At 42.7% G+C, this 20,458-nt stretch overlaps 3 protein-coding genes across 3 annotated transcripts; 1 reads left to right on the top strand and 2 right to left on the bottom strand.

Moving 5' to 3' along the window:
• Positions 1-155: 155 nt before the first annotated feature.
• On the bottom strand, positions 156-5,280 carry msh4 (mutS homolog 4; the record flags this gene model as incomplete). Its single annotated transcript, XM_079174121.1, has 18 exons — positions 5,194-5,280; positions 4,952-5,062; positions 4,644-4,759; positions 4,381-4,554; positions 4,133-4,305; positions 3,972-4,039; positions 3,734-3,808; positions 3,537-3,601; positions 3,273-3,442; positions 3,054-3,190; positions 2,822-2,925; positions 2,380-2,504; positions 1,514-1,714; positions 1,285-1,403; positions 1,048-1,176; positions 669-843; positions 496-584; positions 156-353 (listed from the first exon to the last, which is right to left on the bottom strand). Exons 1-18 carry the CDS (start codon positions 5,263-5,265, stop codon positions 156-158), a joined length of 2,301 nt encoding a protein of 766 aa, XP_079030247.1. The 5' UTR covers positions 5,266-5,280.
• A 2,298-nt stretch (positions 5,281-7,578) lies between these two features.
• Positions 7,579-9,085, top strand: vcpkmt (valosin containing protein lysine (K) methyltransferase). The gene is made up of 5 exons (XM_079174220.1): positions 7,579-7,837; positions 8,056-8,169; positions 8,260-8,332; positions 8,471-8,590; positions 8,715-9,085. Exons 1-5 carry the CDS (start codon positions 7,581-7,583, stop codon positions 8,817-8,819), a joined length of 669 nt encoding a protein of 222 aa, XP_079030346.1. The 5' UTR covers positions 7,579-7,580; the 3' UTR covers positions 8,820-9,085.
• A 7,363-nt stretch (positions 9,086-16,448) lies between these two features.
• arf6b (ADP-ribosylation factor 6b) lies at positions 16,449-18,962 on the bottom strand. Its single transcript, XM_079174512.1, has 2 exons — positions 18,865-18,962; positions 16,449-18,608 (listed from the first exon to the last, which is right to left on the bottom strand). Exon 2 carries the CDS (start codon positions 17,968-17,970, stop codon positions 17,443-17,445), a length of 528 nt encoding a protein of 175 aa, XP_079030638.1. The 5' UTR covers positions 17,971-18,608; positions 18,865-18,962; the 3' UTR covers positions 16,449-17,442.
• Positions 18,963-20,458: the final 1,496 nt, after the last annotated feature.

Here is a 20,458-nt window from a genome sequence, read left to right as displayed (position 1 = left end):
GTTTTAGATAACATTTTCCAAATTCATTTCAATAGACTGTCCAAAAAGAAACCCATGAACACTGAAATTCAAAGAAATTAATTTATTATTAAATATGTCAATCTCAACACAATATGCCCAGTAATGATACATCGACATTTATTTTTTTGAATCAGTCATTCCTCTTCTGTGTCAATAGATGCTGGCTGCCCGGCTGCCAGCAGCTCTGCCTCATACTGCTTCTTTAAGCCCTTCAGATACATACGCAAGCTGTCACGGTCCAGTCTGGAGTTCCTGGCAGTCTGCAGGAGGCGGGTGGCCAGCTTGTACACCGCTCTCTGCCTCTGTGTTCCCGGATCACTGTGATGTTTGGCCTAGAACAATAATAAACCACACCATGGACACTGTTTCTTTACTTTGCACTTCTCTGGTACAAAGCAGGATTAAATATTATATCTGTCACTGTATAGCATTTGACTCTCAGGGTCCAATATGTTTATTTTTCAGGAATCATACCAAAAGCTGCTGGCTAACTTTGGAGGCAATCATCTTTGCCTCTTGGATTATGTTTGAGGGAAGTGCCGTCATTTCTGCTGCTCTCAGACCTAGAAGAGCAAAAACGAGCTCTGTAACCTTTTTTCATGACCAGTTTCCACAGGATGGTAGTCAGATTTCACTGGTTTCTGTACCATAGTGTCTCTCTTCAGAGCATCCTCGATTCAGCAAGTATGTATACACAACACTCTCTGCACCAGTGTCACCACTGCGTGTGTGCTGAACCTCCATGTGCTGGTTCTCCGCGTTGGGATAAAGAGACTCTAGTTGGCACAGCTCGAGAAAGTGCGTGGCAAACAGGGTGAACGCCTGCAAACAGCCGGGAAACAGCACACACCTTAGAAAACTAAAGACACAAGCTATTCCTGTATTGACTTTACTGCTGACCTAAGAGGTGTAACACAGCCGACAACAAGTTAAACAAGTCATACAGAGCATACGGATCTGATTGAGCCGGTTTTCATCTTATACAACCCTGCCCTACACAATCCTTTGTCTAAGTGCATACTCTACCTTGAGGCTAAGAAGGAACTCACAAACTGAGTGGCAAATGCCGATGCCCTCCTCGGCACTGGTACCCCGCCCCAACTCGTCTATGATGATCAGGGACCTGTCGCTCACGTTGTGGATTATGTAAGAGATCTTTGGGGAGTAGATATGCAGTCAATCATCATTTTTGTGATTTAGTTCCCTCATATATGTAATTAAAGATCATTAGCAGCCCTAATGCTAAAAGGGACACAAACATACCTCCTTCATTTCCAACATGAAGGTGGAAGAATTAGTTTCAAAATCATCATCCACACCTATCCTGGTGAAAATCTGGTCAGCAACACGGAACGAGGCGTACTCCGCAGGGACAAAAGAGCCTGGAATAATGATGTAAGGGCGTTACTCAAAACATCCAGCCAAGTGCATGCCTAGCACTGTGCAGCTTTGGACCCCAAATTCATGCGAGGCTGAACGGTTTGCCGCTGACCTATCTGAGCCATGATCTGACACAGCGCCACCTGCTTGAGGTAGGTGGATTTGCCGCTCATGTTGGGTCCAGTGATGACGACAAAGTTGCTGCCCTCGGAGATGTAGCTATTGTTCGATACAGGCTGCTGTCCAACTATCCGCTCCAGAATGGGGTGACGACCCTGCTTGATGGCCAGTGTGTCTGTGAACTCAGGGCGCACTGGCAGACAAAGCAATGGTCAAAAATGCATCGAACTGTTGGAATTTTGTAAATATAATAACATGGAATGATCAAAACGCATTCAAATACAGCTGCACTGTATGAGTTAGTATTTGGCAATTTTGTTGCAAACCTAAAAAGCCAGTAAACTGTGACTAAATGATCAGGTATATGATTTCATTTTAAGTTCTTAATTGCGAGCTGTTTAACTGAAAAGTGTCAAAATACAATAAAAGCTTAATTCTGACAGAGGTGTGTGCAGTTGTTACAGCCAGCTATAGCTCTTCTGCTGAGGAGATTTGTCTCTGTGAATACAGCACATCAGTGCTCACTTATGTAACAAGGGTAATCTGAGTACACGCTGGCAGGGCTGGGGGGGGGGCAGGCAGTCAGCACATGTCTATGGAGATATGCTTTCAGACAGCTGAGGGCCAGCGCTCACCACCCACGTGGCTGATCTGGCTGGTGTTGCCCACGACTCACAAAATAAAAAAATAAAAACTGAGGCCAGCAGAACTGCCAGCTCAGAGGAGCAGTTTCCGTCTGTCATGTGTGACGTTGGCTGGGTGCTGCCTTGTGTGGACACATCACTCCCTCAGACAACATATCGGTCTTCTTATTTAAGGTTCATTTGACAAGTTTGGATGACAGTGAGTCATACATACCATAGTCTGAGATGGTGCATGCATTGGCCAGTGACAGCAGCATGTCCAGCATGGATACGGCATCCGAGAGCTTGTAAAGGCAGTGAATGTGCTGGTGGATAGTGCTCAGCAGCTGACATATCACCCTGTAAGGAGACAAGTCAGACGCTACAGGGGCACTGTGCAGGAGGGAAACTAGCTAACAAATAGCTCCCCCTGGTGGACAGAAAGTAGTAGTCAATATTTAAAGATGATCTTTGAATTTAGGCACATTTCTGCACAGTTGTATTCCTTTGTGGAATGGAAAAAGTGCCAGAGAAACAATTAAGACAGATTAAATCAACAAATTACTCAAGGAAACTCTATGATCATTATTTCTTTCAATATTCATTACAGTGCCATTAAGTGCCCACGATACATTCCTGTGCATGTTTGTAAGTGATAGGTTCATGATCTTTCTTACACATAGGACATGTGAAAGATCTCCCTCAGGGCCTCATCACAGCGGTCATTCATCTTCATCAGGTCTGCAATGGTGAAGCCATAGTTGTTCTTGTGCTTTGTGACCTGCGGTGGCATATGTTTTTTTTTGTGTTCAATCGTTTCATTTAACTTTATTGTCCCGATTGGGGCAATTCGTGTTTCTGTTCTTAGTTAGTCTATTAGCCCCGCCTCTAGTGGACCATGATAAACACCTTGATAAACTCAGAGGGGAGTTTCCCTTCAGGTAAGACCACTCCCTCGAGCTTCATTTGAATGAAGAAACCTCGAGCTGTGCTGTAGCTGGTACGCATTGGCAAACCGTACTTCTCCCCCATCTGGTTCACTAGCCCTGTGCAACACAACGTATGTATAAATAACATACAACAAACATGGCAAACCAAAGATATTAACCGAACGGACAGACTACACACCTGCAATGTCGTCCACTATCTCAGTGTAAGCCCTGCGTGCAATGTCGAGGAACTCGTTGATGTTGGGGCGGACAGCGTAACACTTCTGGGTGCGCATGTTCAGGCTCCCCTTCAGGTAGGTGGTGTCGTCATTAATCACGGTCTTGATCTGCTCTAGGATCATGTCAAACCTGATGCGGGCACAAATACGGTGGCAGAAGTCTGTACACAGAACACGATAGTAAATGTGTATTATATTTATAACATAGGCAGAAAGCTTGGTACCTGTTGTCTTCCAATGCGGTGCTGTAGGCCTTGAGCAGAGCCGTGTTGCAATTCTTCAACCCCATCTGTTCATAGAGTGCGCTTTAATTGACATTCTAACTAAAAAACGACTAGTACAATACTTGTTGTGGGGTAAAAAGCTTTTCATTCTCATTCTATTCATGGCTACGGGATGATGTTGAACAAATTTCACAGACCCTTAACCGCGGCACCAGGTCCAATGTGTGTTTCAGCTGAATGACGTGTGTAATCTTTGCTTCAGCAACCTGAACCTGCAAAAACAAAGCAACCGTAATGAAAAAGGCAAGAAAAGGGAAAGAAATACCACGTGTCTTTAAGCATTTGAACACACACACACACACACACACACACAAGACATTCCACTGCAATGAAATCATCTTATGCAACTGTGAGTACTGAAAGTACTGTACGTACCGTTTCCTGCTTTGGGATTTGGACGAGAACAGAGAGCAGCTGGTCAATGTCAAGGAAATGAGCTATGGCTAAGGAGGGCAAAAAGTGCACATAGTCAAATACTGTGTTATGCTCCCAACTCCAGCATGCACTTTACATTTAACGTAGGATTATTTCCTGACCATTCTTCAGGCCGAAGAAGAGCTCCTCATCCCGCAGCAGCTCTTGTATGGTGTCCAAGCGTATGTTGATGGTGTCCACATCAACGAGAGGCTCCAGAATATTGGAGCGCAACCGTCTCGCACCACCAGATGTTTTGGTGTGGTTAAGCACCCCTAAAAGAGTATGCTCGCTCCTGTAGAGACAGACTGAACACTTTACTGTACATGATTACACAAGCGCTGCACGTGTCATACTCTTGCCCTCTTACCTGTGGTCTCTGTTATTGACAACCAACTCCAAGTTGGCGGCAGATGTAGAGTCAATCATTGCAGTCTGTTCACTCCCTTTAAAGCTCACTTTGAGAGACTTGCCAGCGTAGACGGAGTTCTGGATGAATTCTAAATATTTCAGCAAAGCAGCGGCTGCTGCTAGGCAATAGTACCTGAAAAAAAAAAAATCATGATCAGTTGTAACAAAAGATTTGTGTTGCAGTATATCTATTTTTATACGTTATTGTACTCAGTGGCGTACTTAGCTTGCACTTCCATGAGGACTGTGCCAAATTCTGGAGCACACAGCTGCTGGATGTACTCCAGTCCTTTCCTCTCATTAAAATACTTCCTTTGGATAGCAGTGAAAGCTACTCCCTGACAAAAAAAAACATGTAAACATTAACATTTAACAAAACATGTCAATAGGTGGGATGCGCCATACACAGTTCACAGTAGTGCCAACCAGGAGCGAGTGAGTGAATGAGTGAGCCACCTTCTTCTTTGAAAGTATGCATTTGTTTCAATGAATTGTGTGTTTAGCTTATGACTCCTATACTGCATTGGTACCGGGAAGTTCTCTGTGATGAGGTTGAACAGCTTCGTTCCTTTCCCCTTCTCACTGGCTGTGTCTGGCATAAGTATTTCCAGTGGCACCAAGATGTGAATCTTGGTTATGACCTTCAGAAGAGTAAAATAATGAATGAGACAGGAGTTGCCTTTATTTCAGAGTCTCTGCTGAGCATAGCCATGATTAACAAGCCAATGAAAACTGTAGGTTGTACTGTAGATTTTGACCATGAACTGGTTACCTTGGCATATGTCCCAGTGTCTGCAAACTGCGAGAGTATAAGCTCTGGACATTTCAAATTGAGACTGGCCATGCCAATCTCTCCCCGAGCCAAACCGCGCCCTTCAACCACTGCCACAATCACAGAGGCACCGGAGGTTGTGGTCGCAGAAGAGCTGCTTGTTGCTGCAAAAACACAGGAATCAGAATGAGAAACACAGCTTCAGCCATGTTGACATGTTCAAACATGATGTAGGGCTGCAGTACCGGTGTGATCGGTCGATGGGGTGCGTGCTGGGTGTGTGAGTGTGGCCCCAGCAAATCCTGGTGTCCTCCTGAGTTTTGGTGTTCCTCCATGGCTGCGGAGGGAGGAACTGTCCGAGGTAGATGCAAGGAGGGATGAATTGATCCTGCCTAACAGGAAGCTTTGATGCAACTGACCTATGTCGAGACAAAACATGAGGAGAGGGCCTGTGTCATATTATTACTGCCGTGCCCAGAGGCAAGGTTTTAAGAATTACAAATGTGGGCCCCATTGCTATTATTATAATTTCTCTAATCTCATTTTGTATGCCACTGTTGTGACAGTAAAAGATGCTAAGTGTTAGCTTAAACTAAACTCACCTGAGGCCGCTCGGGGGAGTGATGGACCGTGGCTGGAGCTAGTACTGCCTTCATCTAAGCATTGGTGGGACGAACCGGAGGAGGCTGATCCGGGATCGTACGAGGTCGTTTCATTTAGCCTGCTTCTGTCCGTTGGGGACGCCCCCCATGTCTGTCCACATTCCGAGGTGTCACCGACCTCCTCTGTGCTGCTACGAAACATGTTAGACCCTCGCAAAGGCAGAGCGGTATATTACCAAACTAATGAATACATTTGAGAATGCTAGCAACAACAAAAAAAAACTGCAGTCAACTGAGCCCTAATTTGCGAAAAACCCGGACGCTTTATGTGGAATGCAAAGAAGTCTCACAGCTAGCTTTAACTGTTAGCTAACAAAACCGCCTCTGCTAGCTACGCGCGCGATCATTTCAGATCCTGTAATCTGGCGTCTGCGCAAATCAGTCACGTGACATTTTTAAACCAAGACGATTGACAGATTGATTGACTGACATTACTGACATAGTTATTTAGCCTTTATGTTAAATTATTGATTGATTGATTGATTGATTGATTGATTGGCTACACACTGCAGTGTGCACCTCAATTTTAATTTATCTAATTTTGGAAATCAAACATAATACAGTAAAAAAGAAAACGAAAGATATTAAGAAGAAACAATTGATGTGATATTCAGAGTAGACCACGGTGTCTATGGGCTCTTTTCATGGATAACAAGGTTATACACATTATAAAAAGAAGAGCTCAGAGATCTCACATTAGTCACATGATAGTCTTTTTTATTTTATTTATTTACTTAGTTTTACCAGGTTAGGGTCCCTGTTTATTTTTGTTTAGGTCTTGAGAACTTTCTGAAACAACACAGATTTTGATTTAAATGTTCAAGTTACATCTGTTACACCTTAATTGTAGACAAATGCCAATAGGAGGCACATAGACAGTGAAATGGAAATTGTCTTGATGAGAACAGTATATGCAGTGAAATTGATTATAGTATGGTTTGTATGACTTATCATTTGGATAGTTTTTCATTTGGATGATTGATTTAGTTACTTTTGGGGATGTATGAATTGGAGTATAGATTTTAAAGCAACCCTCAAACCGGGAACAAAACCATATCAGTTTACACAATTCAATGTTACACAGAAATACCCTATACAAAGATGTGTTCATCATTAGTTGCCACTAGACCATAATGTCATAAAATATAGGCTGGATAACAGCTATCCAAAAGGTTAAGCGAAGCATGACTTGACAAGAAGAGGAACTAAAACGAGTGAAGAGGAAAAAGGAAAGAGGAAGCAACTAGAAGTACACATGTACAATGATAATACATGGCCTGAGGAGTGTGTTGACAAATTAGTTTTTCAAAGCAATAAGCATCACGTGTTTGAGGTCAAGATCCTGACCTTATAGTCACATATAATATTTGTGTACGTGCCTTGTGGTGGAGGCCTGACATACCCATAGATTGTACATAGGACATAACTTATGTAGTCGATATATCGATTCGAAAAAGAGATGTATCACTTTATATCTTAAAACAATTGACAGTGCTGCTGAAGGGCCTCCATAACTTTTATTAAAATAATGATTACAGTATTTTACAGAATGAACAGTAGCATTTTGCTAATAATTTGTTCTTGTGCAAAAAACCCACAAGTTTTCTACCTTCTGTGTAACGTCTGTTCATTCAGTGCACTTGCCGTGATATGAAGAGTTTACCCTTTTATTCTGGAAAAATCAAACCGGAAGTCCTCTACCCGTTCCTTCCTGCCGCGGCCAACATGGCGGCAGACGCAGACGAGGGGGATTATTTTGTGAGAGAAGTTGAGAGAAACGACGGGTGTACCCTGAAGGTGAAGCAGTGCTACCTAGGAGACGTTGGCTGTGTGGTGTGGGATGCGGCCATCGTTCTGGCCAAATACTTAGAGACGAAACAATTTCATGACCCGTCCTCTGGAGTGAACGTCTGGGCGGGCAAGAGGGTTGTGGAGTTAGGAGCTGGGACAGGAGTCGTTGGTCTGATGGCAGCAACACTGGGGTGAGATGACTGCTTAGTTTGTGTGTTCACGTGTTACTCTGTCCTTAAAGCATCGATATACATGCAGTTAATACTAGCTTGCTAGCTGAGTGAACGACAGCCATGACATCCTTTTATTTGTGATTAAAACCACAGACTGTATATAAGAATGATTTAAAACTAACAACATACAGACAGCCAAAGGGCAGTTTTCATTGCTTTTGTATTAAATCCCATAGAGCTGCAGTTACTGTGACGGACCTGGAGGACTTGCAGACCCTGCTAAGAGTGAACATCCAGGAAAACCAGGCACTCATCAGCAGTGGATCAGTAACTGCCAAGGTACTGAAATGGTTTGTACCTATGTTTTGTTTTTTGGATTACATTTGTATATCCAAGCCACTGTTTCAACCCATTGCAAACTGTTTGATTTATTTTTATAGGGGTGAAGATGTGTCTGACTTCCGGCCTCCCCCACATTATGTCCTTATGGCAGATTGCATCTATTATGAGCAGGTCATTTACAAGAGTTTTCTCCTTTTTAATCTAAACTTTTGCAAATTTGCACTGCATCACCATCATTGTATATCTGAATAAAAGCTGTGTGTATACTGCATTTCTCTTTGTAATGCCTTATAATTTATTTCCACACAGTCCATTGTTCCGCTGGTGGAGAGCTTGAAGCTGCTCTCTGGACCAGAGACCTGCATTATTTGCTGCTATGAGCAGCGCACGGAGGGTGTCAACCCAAAAGTGGAAAGGCAGTTTTTTGAGGTGAGAGCCCAACTGTGTGTTCCATTTGTTAATACTAATAAATAAGTAAATGCACATTAAGAAGCTGAGATATACATGGCATCATCCCTCTGTAAGTATGTGGATTTTTTTTGTTATCTTTTAGTTGCTTCATCAAAACTTCGACTGTGAGGAGATCCCTTCAGACAAGCAAGACCCAGAGTTTAGTAGTCCAGACATCCACATCCTGCACATCCGGAGAAAAGTCTGATGTGCCCCTAATCGATGTATCTTCATTTTTGCACTCTTGGCTCTTATATATGACTGTGCTGGTACAGTGACTGGAGTAAAACAAAACGGGAAATTAAAAAAACATTGTAAAATGTATTGTTTTCATACACTATTAAATCAAGTTTATGTAATATCCGTTTCATTGGTCTGTGTAATTGTAGGGCTGTGAAGGTAGACGGCAGACATGACAGAAAAGGCTCATCTTTAGTCAAATGTGTTTAAGCGAGAGGGGTTCACAAATAGACCAGGAAGGGACTGAACCATGTTTTTTTTTGTGTTCATTTGTATGTTTGAGTTTGAGGATCAGTCTTGCAAATGTCTGTGATCTTTTTTTAAACATTTTAATTCAAAACAGAGTGAAAGCCCAGCGTTACAGCTCAGTAAACTGCAGGAAACTACAAACACGAGACGTACTGTGCTTTTGCTCTTGAGCGCTGCCCTTTTTCTGCTGTGCATGATTATATAAACATTGTTGCAGGTCATTACATTTGGATAATACTCGCAGTCACATGAAAGATTGAAAAATTGTTGACTTTCCCCCAGAGATGAGCTACTGGCGGCCATGTTGCTGTAAGAGTGGTTTTCACTGCAACTTAAAGGATTTCTTCTAATTGTGAAATAAGATATGTCAATTCAGACATTGCCCATTTTGAGCACTAGGGGGCAATGGTTGCTTTAGTCCCAAACAAGTATTCAGAGGTGTGTAAATGTTTAGTCTGTGCAACAAAAAAAACTGCAAATAGAGTATTAAGCCTAAGGTGGTTAACTTCATTTTGATTTAAGTTGCAAATACATTGTTGTTACATTAGAATTGATCACATTGAGAGGGGTGAGAAAATAAATCATGACTACGTTTCTCAATCCATAGTCTATGTTTATGTAGTTTACCCGGCTTTTTAAAAACTGTGTGCTAGCTCCTATGAGCCCGCGGTGCATGGGGAATTCCACCCCAAGCCCCAGATTAGCTGGAAGATTATGGCTCTTTTTCAAACATAAACCATGAAGTACGCCCGTCCTCCCACAGGCATGCAGGGGCCCCTCGCAGCCTTTCATGCCGCTCTCTGTTTACACAGTGGAGCTGTAGCGTAATGAGCAGGGTGGCCTCCAACGCTCAGACCAAATAAAAATGATAATGTTGACGTTGACAGGGTCGGGTCAACACTGAACGTCTCATTAAAATCATCAAATCGTGTTATAGAAGAATGCAGTAGGAGCGAAGTTTGATTCTGCGTCAGTAAGACGCTCCTCGTGCTCGTCCTCATATTTTCTCTATATGGATCCTGGAGTGCAAAGCTAACCTTGCCTGAGATGTGCGTATACTGTGCGGCAGGAACACCTGTGACGGGGTATACTGCCTCTAGGTCATGAATGTTTTTGTGAAATTAATGATTTCATTTTTCATTTTAACAGAAACTCTTCATAATTAATGCGAACTCATCGTTTAAATGCAACATGAACTGTTTGCTTGTATACTTGAACCAGTAGAACTCTTCCTGTCCAAACTAATAGATTCATTATAGTAAATGTTTAAATGTATGACGGAGAAAGACATGAGGTGTGGTTGAATATCATAGTTTAACAATCTGACCCCTGGATCTCGGTTGATGATATGTGGCCTATCACAAGAGAAATAGAGAGATTCATGTTTTTTTCTTTCCTTTTTACAGTTGCTAGAATAATCACATCGGATCACTTACAATAATCTCTCCCTGCGGCCCTTCTCTGAACTCTCACTTCTGCCTGGGCCAGCTGGACTGCTACAATCTGAGTCAGCCTAATATTGAGGTCTCCTTTGGCTGGGACCAGGATATGTTCAGCTAATTAAATTGACTCGCAGCTGGTATTAAGCCCATGTCCCCCCAGTGTGGCGAGGACGGGACCCAGAGGGGTTATTGGGAGATTAGACGCTATTGCGTGTCAACATTTCATCCTCCTGTCCACCCATAGCTCTGTCAGTCGAATCATTTACAATCTATTTTCCAGTCTCTGTTAACCCCAAATCATTTATATAATATAGTCTTCTTGTGGTTGGCTAATTAGGCTGGCACTACAGGGGAATCGGGGAGGTTCGGAGTAAATGAGGACAGCCCACAGTGAAGCAGAGGTGTCGCTAATCTGTTATCATATACGCGTATACCAGTAGATTCCCGTGACCGTAAAGATTCATTGCTGAACATGTGGCGTACATGCTGCATGCACCAAGACAGAATGGGGGCATTTTCTGCCAACAGATGGTGCTATTAGTAGAAATAGCTCTTACCTGTGTGGAAAACCTGCAGTAAGAACACAGTTCATGTCCTCATAAATAGGCCACACGGAGCGCTTTAACATAGGCCGTTGATTGATCACGGCATGGGGATGAAATTCGTTGTGGCTGTTTCTTTTCTCAGTGTGCTATTAGTTCACCTGAGATTCATGTGCAATTCAACACCAGGCCAGTCTGCACTTTCTGCACTCCAAAACATCTGCATGGACTCCATAATGCGCACGTATCCCCCCCTTTGGTTCTTTTAAAACCAGAAAACATGAGGGAGCAGTGCAGCTCCCCTCCAAACCAGATGGGTGGAGGAGAGTCTGACTCCGTGCAGCCTGTGTGGTGTGCACCACTTTGCTGCATCACAGCCAAGTGACACAGAAGATCCTTTGTGTCACCATCATCACGCTGCCCGGAGCCAAGAGACGCTGTTCCAGAAAGGAAGACTCATTTTCTCGCTAACTATTAGGGAGTGGCTCAAGAATAGACATCAAACTGGGCTGATTAAAAATAGAAGACGGCTGCATAAATGTGTGACTCCTCTGATCGTGTAAAGGTGTCGAACCCTCCACCTCCACACACACAGATCATCTTTTTCTCTTTATGCTTCACGTAATGCTTCACTTTAGGCGACACAAAGAGACAACAGGCCAGAGCTCCATTCCAAAATAGAGCATGTGATCAGCCTGCAGGGGGAACAAGAGGAGGGCGGGGGGGGGGGGGGGGCTGTTAAGACAGCTGTGCTGCAGTTGAGAGGGGACACAAATCCAGTACTGTGAGAATATGGTGCACACTTGCCCCCTTCCTCCATTACTGTAAATAAAGGCATATTAGCACTGCGACACACCAGTGATTGTCCATATCGAAATTAAAAGAGCTGAACACAAAGCTGTATAACTCCTATTAGTCTTTGTAGGCATGTGTTAGGTCATAATAAACGCTGCGTATAATATTAGTGGTATAGGTTCAGTGTGGCTCCAGCGTGGTATCAGTAAAACTCAAATGGTGTATTGATTCCTTGCTCAGGTTTTGCGGAGACTTGACTGCCTGTGACTGCTGTCCCTACGGCATTCTAGTGCAATGATGTATTTGTCATCATTAGAATGTGTGGCAGCCCAGCACCAAGCGAAGGACTGCAGAATGGTGGGTGCAGCATCTCTCTCTGTGTGTGTGTGTGTGTGTGTGTGTGTGTGTGTGTGTGTGTGTGTGTGTGTGTGTGTGTGTAACCTTTCCCTAAGTCATTACCTCTCAGTAGTCTGAATCTGCACTGTGTGTGTGAGTAGTAGCACCTGACTAGCCTTAGAACTGAGATTTCTTCCCAAACCCAAACTGTCCATACATAGTGTCACTGTAAACACTGTCTCCTCAGTAATCAACAGTGATTGTGTCATATGTCAGCCAGTCATGGTGCATGACAGTGTGGTGGCAATCTGCTAAAGGTGGCCTGACTTTGAGGTTGCTTTGCGTGCATTCTGTCAGTCAGTGTGTAGGGGCTGTGCGTGAATACATTGTGGCTGGCGGATGCTGACTCCTCTCTATGTTACTGTATACTTTGGTATTAAAGTGTTTCGGTGCGTGCTGAGGTGGTTATGTAAATCCAAATTGAAGATGCCACAGGGCAAAGGTCAGTTCATGCTCTGCATACTGTGTGAAGGAGAATCTCATGAACATCCAATTGATTTCATTTTGCTTCAGAAACAGATGCACTTAGATTTCCATTCCTCGCAGCACCATCCATAATGCTGACCCCCCCCCCCCCCCCCCCCCCCCTTCATATACATAGCACTGCTTACATCTGAAGGCAAGATGGTTAACCCTCGGATATGATCCTCTTTACTCTCTGTGTGTTACAGCTGGGAAAACACAGCACATGAGTCCAGAGACAAACTGGTTCACACTCAAACAGCTGTGTCAAACATCCGGGAATTCTCAAGAGGAACCAAGTGGACAACTTTCAGAGTTTTCACATAATGGAATATAAATAGAAGCCCCGAGGACTAAAAAAATGTAATGGAACTTAGATTGGATGGTTTTTAAAGTGGAAAAATGTGATTAGAGGACAGTGCGACTCTACAAACAAAACTGTACGGTTAATGGCTTAAATGATGTAGTTAATGCTTGTTTAAGTACTTCATCTATCCATGGAAAAAAACAACTTGGTTCTGTCGTGTGGACCCCCAGCACTTAATAATAATTGTATGCTTCTCTGGGTTTTTAATTTCACCACAGCAAGTAACCTTCAGTTGCAGATATGAATGGAATGTATTTAGGATGGTGCCCAGAGTGCACCTTGTACTTCACAGCCTCACAATTTCAACCTTATTTAGCTGGCCCACACCCCAGCATAGCCCCTATTCAAACCACAACACTTTTTTAGATTGTTTCTGAGTTAAAACCTGCATCGACACACCTGCAATTAAAACCAACTCAAACCACACCTACAATATAAACAGCTAAGAGTGCGTCTGTGTTAGGGGTTTGCATGCAGCGTGGCATTCAAGAGCGCTAACCACAGCAGGAAACCTGAAACAACTTTCAGCCACTTCCGGACTTGTTTCACACTGAGCTCTGCGTAAGTTCATTATTTAACAGCTCACTCAAAGAGGCTACTGAAGGTGCAGAGAACTTAACCAGCAGACGGAGGGAGGAGTTTTTTTTTTTTTTTAACTGTCCTGCCAAGCTGTGTGAGCTGTGGCTTAGAGTAGGTGTTCCCTCCTACCATTTGGCAGATAAATAAACCGCTTTAGTAACGTTGTTGGCCAATGTGCACAAGAATATCTGTGACTGCAGGTATCTCGAATCCAACAGGTATTCATCCAGCTGCGTGTGGCTGTTGAACTGTAGGCCAATGTTGAGCCACGATGACTTCAGTCAGAGAGGAGTATTACATGAGTCCTACCTGCGCAAATGCTACACTGCAGCTGGTGTTATGAGGAAGTGAAGACAGTGAGGAAGACAAACCACACCCCTGAAAACCACAAACATTATTCAGGCTGGGTTTGGAGGCATATAAGGCGTGCAGCTGTAACGCCAGTCACCATAGTTATTCCTGAGCTGTTTTAAATCTTTGTCAAGTTGACGCAATGACTAGGCGTCATTGCGTCAAAGGTGTGTTCCAATATTGCAGAACTCTGCTCACAGAGAGTGGGGTCTCTTTCAACTTCTCCCCACTCTTCCTCTTTCTATGCAGAATAGAGGAACTTACGGGAAACCTGTAGCACAGTCATCCTCGTATGTGATGATAAAAGCACCAAGCCACACTGTCAGAGATCTCATCAGGTCGTTGTCATAGGAACTTCCCAAACAAACAGGCGTTGTGGCCGCCCGAGACAAACCTGTCATAGACATTCTTGTAGAGGTATTTAAGTCTTTTACCTTTTTTACTTTTTGAGCTATGCCACCAGTGAGTTAGGATTGTGAAATAATCCGTTTGCATTGGTGAGATGCTAAATGAACACGTCGCTAAGCCTATTATACCAAGCAGGCTCCTATTGCTGAGCTTTCCTCTGTGACCTTTCCTCTCAGAAAGTGTATGGCATTCCAGCCCAGCCCAGAGGGAGTAGACATAAGGGCCAGGAGGTCTCATCTTTACAGAGGAGAGGTCATAAAGCAATGCTTACAGTCTCTGTCCTTGCCCCCAGGGGCCCCAGTGTTACCAATAAAGCTGTGAGGATCATATGGTTGTAATGAAGTGGTGGGAACCAAAGCGGCCATTACAGCCCAATTAAACTGACATCAGCATCTAATGGAGGCCCTTGACCAAGACCTTATAGAAGGCTAGTATTTACAAATACCCTTGGAAGCATGCATACTTGCTGGATGATTTAGATTATAGACCCCTTTTTTTTCTGATGGGGAGCATTTATTTAAATCACAGCTGCAAGAGTTGTGTGGGTTGTGCGAAACATCTCAGCGTTATATCTGTCTTTGTCACCTGACCTGTATGACGGAAACCTCTGTGGTGCTAAAGCAAACATCCTGAGGCCTCTTACAGCAACTTGCTGAGCACCAGATTCACCACACAGCGAATCTGCCGCCATGATTATACAGCCAGTTGCTCGTAGATGCAAACATTTGTAGGATACAGTGTCAAACTGACAGAGTGTGCAACCCATTATTAAAATGCAGACTGTGTGCTTTTTGAGCAGCTTACATAGTGCCCGTTTTTATGTGGAGGTGTAAAACACTGGAAACAGAAAAATCTGTGGAATATTACGGACTAATCTTCTGTTGCCCTAAACACAGTAGTCGGACCATTTGTCACCATTAATCCTGTCTTTGTCAGGAGGGCAAACACACTTGTTAATCAGCTTTAATGGAAACTAAAACATTCTTTCACTATGTCCGAATTACTAGTAAACATTTCAACTTTTAATGGAACATTTTACGAAAATACCTAAACTGAACTGATTATTCAGCAGTAGCAGGAATGAAATGTCAGCATTTTAGCAGAGTAGAAAAGGCGAGTAATACAGACACTCATCTTCCCAACATGTTGGAAACACTCTAAAGATTACACTCACTTTAGAGAGATCATATAAAAACACAGATTATGTATTACACACACATTATGCTCCTGATTATGTGGAAAGAGTGCAACGCATGGTTGTGAATGGCTCCCATGTTTAAAAAGGTGCAGTAAATGGTCTCATTAGCAACAGACATCTGTTCATGTAACTCATAACTCAAGTGTTTATCCTATTTACAGTTCTCAACACCAGCTCTGCATTAGTCAACTTGAACACAACATTCCCACTGAATCAAAACTACTGAGACTCGCTTTTTGATGCCAGTCCCAACTAAAAGCAAACTCAGGAAGTTACAGCTGACAGCTCAACATCAACTCAACTGTGCCTCGCAACCAACACGCAACATAGACAAATAATTCACAGTTCAGCTGTATATCTCCGCTGCAAACTATCATGTGGCTCTGTTGTTGACCAGCAGTTGGACTTCCTGTTTTGTACATTTTCCCCCTCATTTACTGGCACGGGAACTGAGGCCAACCACTTATTGAGGGTGGCCATAAACCCGTTATGAAGAATCTGCCCACTAGCACTAAAACACAAGCGAATTCTAACAATACTGACTTCTACTTAACTATGAGCATTCTTGAAACTTTCCCAGTTTTTTTAAACCGCTGTTCATATGTTAAACTTCTTACAAATCGCTTAAATGAAGAACACTTTTGGCAGATCACTCGCAGCCCTAGTTACTCCAACTGCCTTTAATCCTTGAAAAAACAAACAAACAGACATAACAGATTTAAAATCACTTTTTTAATAAGACATTACAATGACATTGTTCTGTACATGGTTCCCCCCCACCCCCCCCAGTCAAAATAAGAGTAAGAGCTGCACCACAGGGTGTCTTCAACATTTCACCAGTACACAGCTCCCTCTGACTGCACAACAGATGGACTCTGATGTAGGGTTACTGTACTTTCGTACTCATGCTACAGATATAGGCTATCATATAATGTCCCGATACTGAGACTAATCAACTGTGGAATCAGATTTAGAGAGCTCAGAGCTGAATGACATTCCTTTGGAAAGATTGAGTCAACTTACTACGCGTCAACCCAAAATCAAAAATGCATCCCAACAAGCATGTTTAAGAGTTACTGGAGGCCTATTTGTTGAATATCGAGCACAATTAGGTAGACATGACACAGAAGGTCAATCAGTAAACTATAAAGCCCACCGAGGGGGATTGGGAGGGGTATCGAAACACGCCTCAAGTAGTTTTGTTCCTCTGATGTCAAGACTGATGACAGTGAAATGTAAGCAATGGTGATTTATTTCTGTTTTGTTTTTCCCTTGCAGCAGTCAATACCATTAAGAAATACTTGTCATCACAGTACTGTGTTCAAACAGATGTCAAAGTCCATCAAGTATACCGTGACGTTAAAGATCTCACCTCAGAAAGAAAGGAAAAAAAAGATCAGAGTTCAATGCAACAGAGACTGAAGAACCTTGAATAAAAGTTTTAGTCCAAGAATGAAGACAAATGCTTCAGCTTCATTAGGAGGAAAAAAAAATCATCATACAAACAGGGCAAAGAATAGGCAAAGGCGGTGATCTCTCTGGCTTTAACATTAGGACCAATTTATTCAATATTCATCGAGCAAACCCCAAGATGATGAATGTGATATAGGCCTGCTACAGAGTACAAGCGAACTATAAGCCAGCAAACCCAGTTAAAGATAAATTAGTCGTGGGGTAAACGTAGTATTAAAAATAAATGGGAGATAATCAACTTCTTCTTCTTAACCATATTCATTTTGAGAAGTTATTTGTTACTTGCAACGGTATTATAGTTTTGACCTAAAACAGTCAGCACTCAATCATTAAGATTTGTAATTCGAGGTTAGCCATGTCAAGCCCTCATACAGTCCATCACCTGTGGTCGCACAGGAGGGCTGAACGTACCAATTCCTATCTCTGATGCGGGTCAACCCGAGCTTCTCTTGGATTTCGTGTGGCTTCATGGCGTCCGGAAGGTCTTGCTTATTGGCGAATATCAAGATGATGGCGTCCCTCATCTCCCGGTCATTAATGATGCGGTGGAGTTCCTGCCTCGCCTCGTCGATGCGATCCCGGTCCGCGCAATCCACCACGAAAATTAACCCCTGGGTGCCCGTGTAGTAGTGTCGCCACAGAGGGCGAATCTTATCTTGCCCCCCGACGTCCCAGACGTTGAACTTGACGTTTTTGTAGGTGACGGTCTCCACATTGAAGCCGACTGTGGGGATCGTGGTGACAGACTGTCCGAGTTTCAGTTTGTAAAGGATTGTTGTCTTTCCCGCAGCATCGAGTCCGAGCATTAATATTCTCATCTCCTTGTTGCCGAAGATTTTAGACAGCACTTTCCCCATTTTGAACTCTTGTGCATAAATACTTCGATCCTAACGAGAAAAAAAGTCTGTTATCTGTGCCGATGATGATACACTTTTGTTATAGCTTCAGTTTATGGGCTTACTTCTGAAAACATGACTCAGGGAAGAGCATATGTGGTGAAAAAAAGTCAAAAATGCACACCTAACTGAACAGTACTTAATGGCTTTTTACTTTAAAGTATGTGCCTCCAGTGAAGTTGTGAGACATTTACGTTCAAAGTAGCACAGTGTCTGCGGGCCCTACGCACAACATGGCACGGTTAGACTAAGAACTTGGCAGCAGCTGTTGCTGGACGTTCATTTTGTTGCCCAAATCAACATAAAGCTGTGTGACAAAGACAGGCCGTGGCGATTAAAATGTGCCGAGAGCAGACGACGTGTGTAGATAAGGCCCCGAAAAGGCCGCGGTACTTGTCAGTTCCTTCTGGTGTCCGGTCCTCCACATCGGGTGCGCCCTTGTTCTCTTCACCGCTACCGGATGAGAAAAGCAGCTTTCGGCGGCTAGTCCATAAAGCGTCGCGCCGGGTAACTTCACCCTGCTGCCGGCGTCTTCGAAAGAAATCCTCGGTGACTCAGCAACACGTGTATCCACTCATGCAACTCCACTTCTTATCCCCCTGAAAGAAAAGAGATTTAGGAGGAGGGTCAGACATGCCAAATTAGCAAGCTATCGCTCATGGCTGCTAAAGAGGGCTAGCAAGCTATCATTAGCTAACTGTTAGCTTGTTGCCTAGCAAGCTAGCCTCCGGCTAACAAGATAACGGTACTTAGCTGTCGGAAACTGATAATATCTGGATACAAAATGCACGCGACAGTCGCAAAATGTTTGACTCACATCTCCCTGAGTTAAACATTAAAATATGATCAATTCACCTCCTATCTCCCCCTCCTGTCTCGATAAATACACCCAGCTCTCGTCTTTCTCCTGTAAGTCGAGCTGGTCGCAGTGCTGCTACACCGGAAAGGTGTGGAGCTGCATTAACCGCCACTTCCTCCCGTCGACTTCATTCAGCTCATTCAGCGGCTGCTGCCTCGTACGCGCTGTCTAGGGAACCCACGATTTCTAGCATTAAACAATAAAATACCCAAACCTACATGAAATAAAATGAAACGTTATTTATATGTACACCATGTATCTAGTTATTAGTTAACGTACCTTGTGACGTGAGGATTTATTTGTATAGCAACTTTGCCCGCTAACGACGTCACTGCCTTCTTGTATGTTTACACATTAAGTAAACACATTAAATATGAAAATATTTTGTTTACATAATAAAATTGAATATGGTATTGGTAATGTTTCAATATCTAATGTTGTCGTCTGATTAGAGTGGATCTCTATGCATGTAAAGGGTAACACCACCCCCTTGTGGCAATTACAAGGCTTTATAAATTCACTCAGTCCCATGAACAAATCATTTTGTGCATTTAGTTTTTTCTGTTTTGACAATCCTCTGTAGTGGGGGGTTGTCAAGCTGGTGTTTTGTTAAACTTGTATTAAACCATGCCCAATCATTCCTCCACATTGCCCCACTGGTGCTTTTATTGGTAGAGTTTACGGCTAAATGCCAAATGTATTCATCATCTGTATATGTATTTCAACCATTTTTTACATTTTCTTTTGCATAGACAGTGAACAGATAGACAAAGGCACATGAGTATGCAGAGATAAAGAGTAACAAACTGGGGATGTTTGATCATCTGTATTCAGCATTTACATTTTCTAATCTGTTTAACCAATCCTAACCATATTGCTTGTGGGTATAACGATGACTTTAATTTTAACAAAATATAGAATCATTTTTACATATCAATCATCTATTTAACTGGTATAATATAATATTAAATAATAATGTAATACTCTTAGTACCCTGGCAAAACAATATAATAATATAATGAGAAAACACTATTTTAATCCAATCCAATCATTGGAACGTAGTGTGAGGTCACTATAGCCTGTCTGACTCACAAACTGCGACTGACTGACTTAACACTTATTTTTACACTCGCATTTATATTTAGACTTTTTCATATCTTCACAACACTGTCTTGTATTGCCCTGTATATTGCACATGTTTTGTACCAGTTTTGTATATTGTTTTGTACCTGTTTTGTACCAGTGTTGTACCTGTTTTGTATCTTGTTTTGTACCAGTTTTGTATATTGTTTTGTACCTTGTTTTGTACCTGTTTTGTATCTTGTTTTGTACCAGTTTTGTACCTGTTTTGTATCTTGTTTTGTACCTTGTTTTGTATCTTGTTTTGTACCAGTTTTGTACCTGTTTTGTATCTTGTTTTGTACCTTGTTTTGTATCTTGTTTTGTACCAGTTTTGTACCTTGTTTTTTATCTTGTTTTGTACCTTGCACTGTGGTCTGAATTTATCCTTCACTCCCATTGAATGTTGCATCATTCATTCTTTTGTTTTGCACTGAAGACCAGAATAAACACACTTCTGTTCCTATTGTA

Source organism: Pholis gunnellus (genome assembly GCF_910591455.1).
Source record: "Pholis gunnellus genome assembly, chromosome: 15".
NCBI classification, from domain to species: domain Eukaryota; kingdom Metazoa; phylum Chordata; class Actinopteri; order Perciformes; family Pholidae; genus Pholis; species Pholis gunnellus.
This window is presented reverse-complemented; position numbering and strand designations above follow the sequence as displayed.

Bases quoted from the DNA above. Each gene is read 5' to 3' on its own strand.
- arf6b (XM_079174512.1), bottom strand. From the start codon at position 17,970: ATGGGGAAAGTGCTGTCTAAAATCTTCGGCAACAAGGAGATGAGAATA.
- vcpkmt (XM_079174220.1), top strand. From the start codon at position 7,581: ATGGCGGCAGACGCAGACGAGGGGGATTATTTTGTGAGAGAAGTTGAG. The intron at 7,838-8,055 runs GTGAGATGACTG...TAAATCCCATAG, and splicing joins CTGATGGCAGCAACACTGGG to AGCTGCAGTTACTGTGACGG. The intron at 8,591-8,714 runs GTGAGAGCCCAA...GTTATCTTTTAG, and splicing joins TGGAAAGGCAGTTTTTTGAG to TTGCTTCATCAAAACTTCGA.